We start from the raw sequence: 13592 nt of genomic DNA on the forward strand, positions 1-13592 counted from the left end.
GACACAAAGAGCTGGTTACTCTTCCTAAACCCTTTAGTCTGGTTCAAATAATTCATAAAGCTCTTACGGGACAGAGAACATTCGACTGTTTATCGCTCTCAGAAGCAAACAGTGGAGGATGAAAAGCCTGCTATTTAAATTACAGGCACCTGTTAGAAGTCTCCCTAATCTTGGGCACAAAGGCAGGGTCAGGACGTAACAAACCCTTTTCAAAATCTGGAGAAAAACACAGACGTGAGGCGTCCAGAGGCAGAGCATGAACTCACCAATTCTTTCTGCTGACGTTAAAGACAGACAGTACTTTATTAATCCTATGAAAGAAGTTTTTCTGTTACAGCAGCAGCCATCAGATTAAAATAAAGAACAGATTTAGAAGAAAAATGTAAAGATTTAGAGAAAATAGAAAATAAACTCAGTAAACACACTGTATACAAAGGAAGCCCAAAACACAATTGAATAAAATAGCCATACACACAGACTATGTTTGGGTAAAATGAAGAGTGATGATCACCTCTCACACATTGAGGACTTATTGTTCAGGGTTATTGTGAAAGGAAAGAAGGATTTTCTGAAGCTCTCTTTATGACATCGGAGCTGCAGCAGTTTGTTTGAGAAAGGGCTCCACTGTCCCTCCAGTATGCAGTTTAGTGGATGTGAGGAACTGTACATGATGGAGACCAGTTTGTTTAGCAACCTTCTGTCTCTTACTGTCTCCAGTGTCTTCAGGTTGTGTCCAATGATTTTTTCAGCCTTATGGATCAGTTTATTGATCCTGCTGGCATCCCTGGAGCTGATGCTGCTCCCCCAGCACACCACAGCATACATGATGGCGCTAGCCACCACAGACTAGAAGAACATCTCCAGCAGTTTGCTGCACATATTAAAGGATCTGAGCTTCCTCAGGAAATAGAGCCTGCTCGTCCCCTTCCTGTACACAGCATCTGTGTTGATCCTCCAGTCCAGTCTGCTTTCCAAGAGCACACCCAAGTTTTTATCCACAACCTCCACCTCCTCACCCAGGATCCTGATGGGCTGGTGTGCAGGTTTCCTCCTCCTGGAGTCAATAACCATCCCGTTTGTATTGTTCACATTCAGTAGGAGACAGTTCCTGCTGTTCCAGTCCACAAAGTTGTTCACCAGTTCCCTGTATTCCTCCTCCTGTCCATCTACAGTGCCTTGCAAAAGTATTCACCCCCTTGGCCGTTTACCGAATTTGTTACATTGCAACCTCTAATTTGAATATTTTTAACAAATCAGAATTTTATTTGATGGATCTGCACAAAATAGTCCAAGTTTTGAAGTGAAATGAGAAATATAAATACAAAAAAGACATTTCAAAAATAAAAAACTGAAAATTGCCATGTGCATATGTATTCACCCCCTTTGTTATGAAGGCCCTAAAATGCTCTGGTCCAACCAATTACCTTCAGAAGTCACACTATGAGTGAAACAAAGTTCACCTGTGTCCAATCTAAGTGTCACATGATCTATCGGTATATATACACCTCTTCTGAAAGGTCTCAGAGGCTGCAACATCTAATGAAGGGGCGCCGCTAACCAAACACCACTATGAAGACCAAAGAACTCTCCAAACAAGTCAAAGACAAAGTTGTTGAGAAGTACAAGTCTGGGTTAGGTTATAAAAAAATATCTAAATCTTTGATGATCCCCAGGAGCACCATAAAATCCATCATCATCAAATGGAAAGAACATGGCACCACAACAAACCTGCCAAGAGAGGGCCGCCCACCAAAACTGACAGACCGGGCAAGGAGAGCATTAATCAGAGAGGCAGCCCAGAGACCGAAGGTAACCCTGGAGGAGCTGCAGAGTTCCACAGCAGAGGCTGGAGTAACTGTCCATAGGACCACAATCAGCCGTACACTCCACAGAGCTGGGCTTTATGAAGGGTGGCCAGAAGAAAGCCATTACTTTCTGCTAAAAATAAGAAGGCACGTCTTGACTTTGCACAAAGGCACGTGGGAGATTGTCAAAATGTTTGGAGAAAGGTGCTCTGGTCAGATGAGACTAAAATTGAGTTTTTTGGCCATCAAGGAAACAGTATATCTGGCACACACCCAACACATCCCATCACCCCAAGAACACCATCCCCACAGTGAAACATGGTGGTGGCAGCATCATGCTGTGGGGAGGTTTTTCAGCAGCAGGCACTGGGAAACTGGTCCGAGTCGAGGGAAAGATGGATGGTGCTAAATACAGAAGTATTCTTGAGCAAAACCTCTATCAATCTGTCAGTGATCTGAGACTAGGACGGAGATTCACCTTCCAGCAGGACAATGACCCCAAGCATACTGCTAAAGCAACACTTGAGTGGCTTAAGGAGAAAAATGTAAATGTGTTGGAATGGCCTAGTCAAAGTCCAGACCTCAATCCAATTGAGAATCTGTGGTCAGACTTAAAGATTGCTGTTCATAAGCGCAAACCATCAAACCTGAAGGAGCTGGAGGAGTTTTCCTTGAAGAATGGGCAAAAATCCCAGTGGCAAGATGTGGTAAACTCGTAGAGACTTATCAAAAACGACTTGCAGCTGTGATCGCCGCAAAAGGTGGCTCTACAAAGTGCTGACATTGGGGGGGTGAATACATATGCACATGGCAATTTTCAGTTTTTTATTTTTGAAATGTCTTTTTTTGTATTTATATTTCTCATTTCACTTCAAAACTTGGACTATTTTGTGCAGATCCATCAAATAAAATTCTGATTTGTAAAAAATATTCAAATTAGAGGTTGCAATGTAACAAATTCGGTAAAAGGCCAAGGGGGTGAATACTTTTGCAAGGCACTGTACTTCTGTAGCCTATTCCTCTTACCAATTCTCTCTTGCTCTGTTGATTTGTTTTGCACACAGATTTGTATATTTTATTTATTATAAATATAGGTTATAGGTATAGTATATTATATAGATCTGTATGTTTGTATTTGTATGTTTTGCTGCATATTTTTGTTTATGAGTCTTTTGTACCAATGTGTGCTGCTAGATAAAAGTATCTATCTATCGACCTACCTACCTACCTGAAGTAGAGTACGATTAAACACTGGTCCAGGATGTCTGCGTGCGGCCATGTCTTAGTGAAACATATCACACTGCACTCCCAGCATTCCCTCTGAGTGCACAAAGTTTGTCCAGAGTGTTTCCCATAGACCTCATGTTACCCATGATAATCGATGGAACTGATGCTTCCAGCTATGCAGCCATGGCGGCAGCAAAAGAATAGATTAAAGAGACAGTTCTTTTAAATCGAAGCACTCCATGGCCTCGAAAGGCAGAGCATTATTCCCTCACTCTGCTCAGCACCGACACTATCAGGCTGAGCGGGGGGAACGCTTACCGTTTGGCCACAGATGCGCCAGGGCATCCACCCCCAGCGATGCGTCTTCGTTTCTCACTGAAGAGAAAAGGAGGCACTGCGTGTTTTCATGCGATGATCGAATCTCTCTGCTTCACATTGTCAGGCGGTGGGTCAGCCTGTGGAGAGTCACAGAGCAAGTGCCACTCTGAGGGAATTATATAAGCCGGTGCCGTTGTGTTGTCCATCCTGATCAACACATGACAACTACTCAGGCTCGGTAAAAAAATGCTTCAGAGCTGGGAACACTGTTAATAACTCCCAGTTTATTAATATGAGCAAGACGGAGCCTCAGCAGCCAGATGCTGTTCACGGCTCTTCTACCGAACATGGCCCGAGTTTATTTGGAGGCCCAAATACTCTTAATTTCTGAGTAGGAACCAACACGTTCTTGGCGTGATTGGCGCTGAAACCCAGGCCAGACAGGCTGTCTGACAAGGTCACAGCATCTTTCTCTGCTTGCTCCCTCCAGGCCAGAGTAGGCCTTCACGCTTTGGCAAAAAGTTTATCCCAATAACACTTCATCTCCTTTATGCACGCTGGAACAGCAGGCGTAAGCTGTTTATCCAGAGCCTGGCGCAAGGGCAGAATTTTTCCATCTACACACCAACAGCAGGTGTACACCAGAGACTCAACCCATCCGACATAATAGAGAAAAAATAGAGAAATGTTACCTTAATACAGCTATATGGTTTGCTTTGTGTAAATTCATTATTCAGCTGCTGATTGCATATTTTACTAGGTCTGTCAAATGGTTCAAATTTTTAATCAGATTTATCACAGTTTGCTAACGGTTTATTTGTGATTAATCACCATTCGCGAGTAGGACTGAAATATGCCCATTTTATTGTATTAAAGAAAGAGCCAAAGCTTACTTGGGTTTTTCTTTGCATTTTACATTAGATGATCACTTTACTTGTAATAATCAGTTAAATAAAAAAATTCATTTTTAAAAAAAAATCTCATTTTTGTGCAAACCTTTTCCCAGACAGTGCACCTGCCTGGCCCCTCGCCAAAACTTTTCTAGACCCGGCCCTGTATATCTGAAGGATAAACCCTTTCTGCCGCCCGTCAGCTGCTGTGTTAGTGAAGGTTCTGCTCTGATTTGTATTTTAGAGCCTGTTCATAATTTCTTTTACCACAGCCATGGCTCATAAATGATCAGACCTGTGTCTCCAACATCTGCACAGGAACAATGATCTAGAGAAGACGTCTCTTCGCTTCTTCTGCTGTTTCACTCTCACCAGACATGAATCTGATCTATCTTCATTGATGTGTGTATGGCTGTGATCAGCAAACCTCATTGAACACTGAAAAACAGCAAACGATATCTACAGTTTTCATTCTTCAGCTTCATGTGACAGTGTTGTGGGTCTGATTGACAGAAGGCTTGTTAATTTAGCTTACTCTTGCTATGTGTCCAAAACAGTACTTGATAATACTCTAAATATGTGCCAGTGTGAACCATGAAGCGCTAGTTTCCTTCTTCTCAGCTGAACCATAAACAAATAGAGCAAGAGAGCTGATCACCAACAGCCGTCATGATTCACAACAGGAGAGGGAGGGGGGAGAGGAGGAGGCTGGCATGGTGCGCTGGGCAGACAGAGACGACCAGAACACTGACATTTGAGAACAGATCAGGTTCAGATTAACAGCACAAGAAGCAAGACGATGCCTTCTCTAAATCATTGGAGACACAGATCTGATTATTTAGGGGCCATGAACACAGTGAGAGACATTATGAACAGCTTCTGATACCAATCAGGGAGCTCTCCTCTGTAAATAAAGTTGTAGACAAGTGGTAGAAAAGATTTATACTTCAGCTATGCAAGGGTAGGTCTAGAAAAGTTTGATGGGGACAAGGCAGGGGCACTGACCAGGAAAAGAGATATATATTTTAAGATCTTGATGTCATCCATCCATCTATTATCTATACCGCTTCGTCCATTAAGGGTCGTAGGGAAGCTGGAGCCTAACCCAGTATTTAGCAGGTGAGTGGGGCAGGGTACACCCTGGACAGGCCACCAGTCCATCACAGGGTCTTTATGTAATATTGAATTGATTCTTACAACTAAAGTGATCAAATTTAAAAAAAAAAAAAAAAAGAAAAGAAAAACCCAAGTAAGCGTTGGCTCTTTCTGTTGATACAATACAGTAAAAACTGGCATATTTCAGTCGATAATGGTGATTAATCACGATTGATTAATTTGTAAACAATATATATATATATATATATACATATATATAGATAGATACATATATATATATATATATATATATATATATATATATATGTATCTATCTCCTACAACATGGCTTTGCAGGAGAGGAGTTTGACCTGCCTGCTATCTCATGAAACCAAAAATCCAGCAGCCAAGTCCAGGACTGTAGAGCAGCTAGAATCCTGCTTCAGACAAGAATGGGACAACATTCCTAAAACTCCAGCAACTCCTCACTTCACGTTTACAGACAGTTGTTACACGAAGAGGGGATGCCACCCAGTGGTAAACATCACCCTGTTCCAGCTTTTAGAGATGTGTTAATACCATCAAATTCAACATGAGCCAATAATTGCAATGTAATGGTAAAAGTGTGTCAGTTTCTAATCTGATATGTTGTTTATGTTCTTCTGGGAATAAAAATGTGGGTTGATGAGATTTTTCAATCATTTTGTTTTTACAACTTTTTTTGGAATAGGGCTTATAGTTCACCACATGTGATTAAAAAAACTAAACATATGCTGGTTTCAGTCAGGACATCCCAGATGATGAACTGGTGGCTGGTATATTCTCTGAAGCATCTAAGCACTCTGAAGCTTACAGCCCTCCACCGTGGGCCCTCTCTGGACACACTGACCTTCCCAGAGACTCCCCGGGATCCCCGCCACGAGCACTGAGAATCCACCTCTCCTCCCAGCTCATGTCAGAGGGAAAAACTAAGGAACTTATCTTCCTCATGGGTACCAGTCTGACCTAGCTTTAATAATTCTCTTCTCTCCTTGTTCAGTTTTCTTGTCTATTAATTTTGGGGGTCTTGATGCACTACAGGGACTTCTTTGGAGGAAACGTGCCAGCTAACAGCAGAATTCCAGAACATTGTTCCTGTGACGACATCAGGTCACCTGAATCTACTCGACCTATCGGCACCTTTCCTGTTCAGAGGCAGAAGGAGATACTTCGGGTCAGAGATAAGCTTAACACACCCTGATAAAGTACTGTTAGAAGAAATGTGGCTGCTAGACAAGAAGGTATCTCTGCTAGGGTTGTTTTGGTTTTGTTGTAGAAGATTTTTGCCGTAAAACCTTTGGTCCAAATAATCATGGAGGTGCGATTTGACATCAACCTGAAATGTTATGTTGTCACCGGTGAGATGCACTTCCTAATGCAGCAATGATGCCTGATGGCATTTAGTTATATATATATATATGTAATATATCCTTTTTCAGTTGACAAGTACACTCACCCACCAGGCTGGACCCCCTTTTTCCATCAGAACTTCCTACATGTTTGGTTGCATAGATTCAACAAGGTGTTGGAAACATTCCTTAGAGAGTTTGCTCCATGTTGGTGGTAAGGGAACTAAAAGTGTGCCAAGAAAATATCCCCCACATAGAGAATGCAGAAGTGATGTCACTGCAATGCTCTCTGCCATTTGGGGGTCTTCTGGTTACTACTTACCCTGATTCTACACTTTCAGTTTCTCACTAGTAAACTGTGTTATAAACATGTGTAAAACACGCTGAAAAGAAACGTCCTTACCGCGGTCAGCTCACAAGAGGAGAGTCTTTGTGATGCAGAAACACGATTACTAGCATAGCTCCTTACAATCTGCTCAACATTTAATGAAGTTCATGTTAAAACATGCGAGTCAGTTACAACTACACCATCATACTGGAAATTTTGGTTAATTAAACAATTATTGTTCTGATATTTTCATTCCAAAATCACATTATTTATTGCGTCTTTAGCCAGTAAGTCTTTATACATGTATTCTCAAGTGTAGGCTACCACCTCTCCTGATTGGCAAATTCTCTCACAATTCTGTGTGTTCATGATGTTGGTGCACATTCTCTATAGTTCTCTGTGGTACATGTACTAACAGCAATACTCCCTCTAGTGGTATATTAAAGGCTTTTCCAATATCATCCAATTTGCAGATTATCAGAGACAGTACCTTTACATGGACAAATATTTAATCTACCCAGTTGAAATGAGTCTGATCAGAGATTCCTGCTGACATGTTTACATGATTAGAAAGACTGTAAACTTTGTTTTCCTGCTGATTTGATCGTGAAAAGGTTTAAACCACCCTTCTTGATTGGATCAAACATTCTTTCCAACCGAGGCCAGTCGAATCAGCTGACATGTTTACATGTGTGTGTATGTGTGGATTGAAAGTGCTCCATGTAAACATAGCTATTGTGCGTGGATCTGTGATCGCGCTGGTATGATCAGATCACGTGACGTTTCCACAAATGTTTATGAACGTCTAAAACTGGGATAGGATCCATTTTTGGGTCCTTATGTTAATAAAATAGGTTGAAAGGTGAAAAGAGAATTATCAGATCATAGAGGTGAAGTTGCTGAAAAAAGGGATGCCAAACATGGCTGTGGTCCATTTTTTTCATGTCTGTAACTTTCATGCAGTAAATAAAGGCCAAAACAAAAGTATTCAAACAACCAAAAAAGTCTCCGTCCTTTGCGTTTATAAGGACTTTGCTGCGGAGTTACCTTTGAGTTTTTCAAATGTCAGTTCTGGCAGTAAACCCCTTTTACAGTGATCACTGCCACCATTCAACAATAAACAGGATTCAAGGATTCAAGGAACTTTATTGTCATACCAGCTCACATTTACATGTTTATGGTACGAAATTAGAGCTGAGGTCCCGGTTTGAGCCATAAGAAGGAGGGCAATAAGTGAAATAAAATAAGACATGAAAAACAAAAAATAGAAATATAGGCTAAATATAAATAGAATATAAGCTAAATACAATAGAATATAAACAGCAAAATTTTAAATAAAAATAACAGTAAACACTAAAGAGCCCAGTTTGCATGTGCAGCCTAGATAAATATGTGCAAGTATGTATGTGCATGAGGTAGTGATAGTCCAAAGTATAGCACTTCTGATATTAATATTGGTGATATTGCACTTGTATGGACAGCAGGTAAACATGTAAACATGTGGACAGGAACTCCCCTGGGGGGGGTAAAGTGTTTGCAGTGCAGGTCTGTTTGTCGGAGTGGGGGGGTGGATTCAGTTGAGGTGGGGATGGGGGGGGTGGGGGCAGGGCAGCAGGGTTTGGGCTGATGTTCAGAGGTGGGGAAGGGTGGGGTAGGGTGGGGGGGAGTCTTCGGGGAAGAAGCTGTCAGACTGCTGAACTCCTGCCATGCCTTGTAGTCTCCCCCCCACCCTACCCCACCCCATAATATGTTTATTTGGAACTAACCTACTTGTGTCTGAACTCTGGTAGAAATGGATGATGGTATCTTCTATTGTGTTTCAATGTTAGTCATGAAGGTGGTACTTAGAGAGCCTGGCACTTTCTAAGGTTGTACATGATGCCAAAATTTGAGAACCACTGCCTCCCACATTAAATGCTTTCATGTGGTTTCCACCAAATTCTCACCCTACCATCTGAATGTGGAGCTGAAATGGAGACTCATCAGACCAGCAACATTTCTCCATCTTCTATTGTCCAGTGTTGGTGAGTGTGTGTGAACTGTAGCCTCAGTTTCCTGTTCTTAGCTGGCAGGAGGCACCCGGTGTGTCTTCTGCTGCTGTAGTCCATCTGCTGCCAGGCTGGACGTGTTGTGTGTTCAGAGATGATGTTCTGCAGACTTTGGCTGGAGCCAGAGCTGATTGGACTTCCTGTTGTCTTTCTGTCATCTCCAACCAGTCTGTCCATTCTCCTCTGACCTCTGACATCAACCAGACATGCTGGTCCAGACAACTGCTGCTCTGGATATTTTCTCTTCTTTAGACCATCTCTGGAAACCCTGGAGATGGTTGTGTGTGAAAATCCCAGTAAATACTCAGACTAACCACCATGCCACGTTCAAAGTCACTTAAACTCCCTTTCTTCCTCATTCTGATGCTCAGTTTGACCTTCAGCAGGTCGTCTTGACCGAGTTTACAGGATTGCATTGACTTGCTCCTATAAGCTACATGATGAAGTGACCAGTGAGTGTAAATTGATAAAAAGAGATTTGAAGCCAGTGTTGATCAGCTGGTACAACATTAGGTAACAACTCTAATTCCACCAGATGAGGCTGTGTCACAGTTCAGTTCCCACAAATGTCAGACACACTTGGTGTAAGGACAGCTGCTCTGGCAGCTTCTTGAACTCATGCTTTATTGTGCCTCTTGCAGGTGTAAACGATGCTCTGAAACGGCAGTGAGGGAACCCAGTGCTGAGGGAGTCAAGACAATCGATGAGAAGATCATTGCAGAGGGTGAGATGGTGTTTGATGAGTTTTCATACTGGTAAAGTTAACTCTGGACGTGAAGATAAACAGGAGCCAGCTGACACTAAACTGCTGCAAAATTCAACAGACTACAGTAAAGTGGAGTTAAAGTTTTTGGTATTATTCGATGAAGACATATCTACCACTTTGAAGATGCAGAGTACTTCTAATTGTGAATAAAGCTGCCAGGTAGCCGTCTCATTTTTCGAGTGTTACAGACATGAACCTGTACTGTGATCAATATTGTACCTGATGCACTTTCCTGCACTCAGACTATTAAAAGGGCATCTGACGTTTAAGCTGCAGTTTTATGTCAGTAGACGTTGATGAACCTCTCAACTACCAGCTGCTGGAGTGTTACATCCTGCTGATATCCAAAGTATTAAAAAAATACTGCTCTAATTACAATTCATAATTACTAACTAATTAAGAATAATTAGTCTAGTTCACCAGTATCTTCTTAAATTTGTTAAGTTTTTAATGAAAACCCTCCATCATATTCATGAACATGTTGGTAGACTGCGACATTTTATGTATCTTTCCTCTTAGATTGGTGAATACCAATCTCTCCTAAGTTTTAAGGACAGACCAGCCGGCCCTACTTTGCAAAGGTAGACGCCCAAAAAAAGCCCCGAATAAGTCATGTCTTACAGGCCATGTGCAAACAGAGACAGCAGAAACAGATGAGGAAAAATAACAGAATGACAAAATCATCAAATAAATAAAAAAATAACATTTAGGATGGTCAGTGAAGCCTGATTTTCCTCATTTTAAAGTCTTTACTCGATCATAAATAATCACATGGTGAATCTGGGAGTCACGGGTGACTTGGACTTTCATGGAGGGGTATTTTTGGGGTTGACGGAGCGGATCTGGCATGTGTTCATTCTTTTGGTGTTCGAGGAAGACCGGCAACAAAATTAAATCTGTCTGGATTTCAACTTGTTCTTGAATGAAAAAATATGGATCAAAAATAGTTTAATTTTTGCCTTAAAGGAAAAAATAATGTTTGAATCTACATTATTGGTTTTTATCTTTGGTAGCAAAATGTTTTGTACTTCACCAAAAGTTATTTCAAACTCTGACAAAAGCATTACTGTAGTTTTTATGAAGATGTTTTTATGAACGGAGCAGAAAACAGTGCTGATTCTGTTCGAACATGTCGGCTTTTAGATGTTCGTGAGAGCATTCCTGAGTGTTCGTACTCATGGTATGAAGATTTTGGGGAATGCCACAATTTTCGTAAAATGTTTGTATAATTTAAGAACTAATTTGTTTGTAGGAAGAGTTGGTGAATGAGGCTCATTACAATCCCAATGCCAAAAAAAGTTGGTTTTTCTGTTTAAAATGTCAATTATAAATCTTATAAACCCATATTTTATTCACATTTATTATTTTATTTAAGTTTTAGATTCAGTTTGTGTCAGATATCTGAACTTCTTGCCAAGACGAACTGCTGTTCTAACCAGCGAACACAACCATTTAACCAGCTATTCCCCTGGTGGAAAAACTGACATCATCAATTAATGAGGCAAACATTTCAATCATGTTTAGACATGAGGCAGCGTTTTTTTTTTTTTTTATCGTGCAGCTTCTCTGCACCTCCTTTCTGTTTTCTTTCCTGGGTTCTGGCAGGTAGCTGCATCCGTTGTACAGAACCGAAGGGGGTTTCTGATTGGCTCAGCCGGGTGTCAGTCAAGAACAGAACCAATGGGCTGCAGGTTAACGCACGGGCCGGTGGTCAGGAAAGAAAGTTCTGTGCTGAATATATAAATGAATGAATCACTCAGGCACAGGGACGACAGCGAAAGAGGGAGGTGTTCAAACGTTTGAGTGGGCGGATCTAGGACCAGTCAGACCAATGAATGAACTGGAAACTGGAAAATCCCATGAATGCCAGATGGCCGTTCATGTTAACCATGTTTTAACGGGACGGCAGTGGCTCAGGCGGTAGAGCAGGTCGTCCCATGACCGGAAGTTTGGTGGTTCGATTCCCACTCCCTCAGTCATCTGTCGTTGTGTCCTTGGGCAAGACACTTAACCCTCCTTGCCTCCAGTGTTGGCATCACTGGTGAATGAATGTGGATGAATGTTCGGTGGTGGTCGGAGAGGCCGTAGGCGCGGACTGGCAGCCATGTTTCCATCACACGTAGCTTAGCATCACCAGGTATGAGTGAGGAGAGGATGAATAATGGAAACACTATGTAAAGCGCTTTATAAATCTAATCCATTATTATTATCATTATGTTTTGACTCTGGTCTGCAGCGATCGGTGTTAAGCCTCTGCAGTTTGTCCTGCTGATGAAAATGGAGCTGCAGGATGCCACTGACACACTGGACGTCTTCCTGTGGAAACATGCTGTGAGTTTAAGATTTAAATGTCACGCATACTCAGCAGAGTTTACAGAGTAAATACAGAGAGGAGGGAGAAGTTAATTATGCTGCAGTTCTCAGGCTTCAAAAAGAGGCATATCCACTTCTCTCACCATTATTTAGATCTTTAAACTCACTTGGAACTTGGTGAAGCAGATGATGAGGTGGTCGACTAAAGTCATGATGTAGGAATTAAACATGCCACAAAACCAAAATCCTGATTTCATGTTTGTTTCTCCACTACTCTGGAAGGACTTTCTACTGGAAGAAAGATCCCAAAAACAAGACGATTTCAGGTTAGTGACCTCTGACTGGTCACCACCTGCTCACAGAACTGGCTTCTGGCCTCCTGGGCTAGCCTCTAGGAATTAGACCAGTCAGAAGATCTTAACCCAAAACCATCCATTTCAGGGCATTCAGAAAAATTATTTTAAAGGCCTATAAAATCATGTTGAGACTGAAAATGTTGGAGAGAGGGCATTAGAGTACAATTGCTGCTCCCCTGCGACCTGCACTGGAGTTCAGCATAACTGTATGAAGTCAGAATAAACCTAAAATTCACCATAACCTTCACAAATGAACGTAAGTTCACGTTCAAACTTTTGAATACACAACATGTTGTTTACTAAAAAAACAAGTGTCCGACCCAAGAATGGAGCACTACTTGTTCTGGTTCAGTGACAGCTTGTATCTAAACAGTCCTCTTCATCATCCTCTTCACATGCAGACCTCATCAGACCAAGACACGACAGCGCACGTTTTATGTTGTGTGTTCCCATCACATGATTCTACCTAAATGTCAAACATTCAGGGTTTAATATCAACGTAGCATCAACTTTTTACATTTTGTAAATTTCACCTGAATTTTTGAATTTTTCTTAGTTTATCTAAATTAGAAAGTAAAAAGTAAAAAGGGTAACAGAAGGTGCATCACAGCAGCCCAGTACAGACACGACAAACCTGAAGACAAGGTCTGGGTTTTATTAGATAGTAAAGTTTTAAAATGAAGACAGTTTAATTTGGTTTCTACAGGAGTTGTTCTTCGATGTGTCAGCAGAGGACATAGCGACCAATCAGGATGCTCAGGACCGGGTCCGTCAAACCATGGACTCCCTCTGTCCACCAGAGGGCAGCATGGGTACGTCGGTGAAAACTCAACAACCTTTCTCTGACGCTGATTTCTGAACTGTGTGAAAATATAGACTTTAATGTTAAATATTACTTCAGATTTCCCAAAAAATAAACTTTTTTCTGCAATACTAGAAAATCAATCTGCATTATCAGCTGTGATTTTGCTGTTTACCAACAATACCTCCAATTACACTCAAACGTAATAAGAAGGGACATTTTTACAGCTAACTTTTGACATTTTTATTATTCCATG

At 41.4% G+C, this 13592-nt stretch overlaps 1 protein-coding gene across 10 annotated transcripts in view; it reads left to right on the forward strand.

Moving 5' to 3' along the window:
• The window catches only part of pot1 (protection of telomeres 1 homolog), a 93158-nt gene that overhangs the window by 78653 nt on the left and 913 nt on the right, over positions 1–13592 (forward strand). For 9 of the 10 annotated variants that reach the window (XM_041996929.1, XM_041996937.1, XM_041996930.1 and 6 more), the window contains 5 exons: positions 6119–6327; positions 6416–6548; positions 9741–9823; positions 12102–12196; positions 13241–13346. In XM_041996929.1, coding sequence (XP_041852863.1) covers positions 6119–6327; positions 6416–6548; positions 9741–9823; positions 12102–12196; positions 13241–13346 — 626 coding nt within the window. Of the gene's footprint in view, positions 1–6118; positions 6328–6415; positions 6616–9740; positions 9824–12101; positions 12197–13240; positions 13347–13592 lie in introns of those variants that run through there. The other variant, XM_041996939.1, reaches the window with a different exon arrangement.

The sequence above is a fragment of the Melanotaenia boesemani genome, chromosome 10 (genome assembly GCF_017639745.1).
Source record: "Melanotaenia boesemani isolate fMelBoe1 chromosome 10, fMelBoe1.pri, whole genome shotgun sequence".
Taxonomy (NCBI): Eukaryota; Metazoa; Chordata; class Actinopteri; order Atheriniformes; family Melanotaeniidae; genus Melanotaenia; species Melanotaenia boesemani.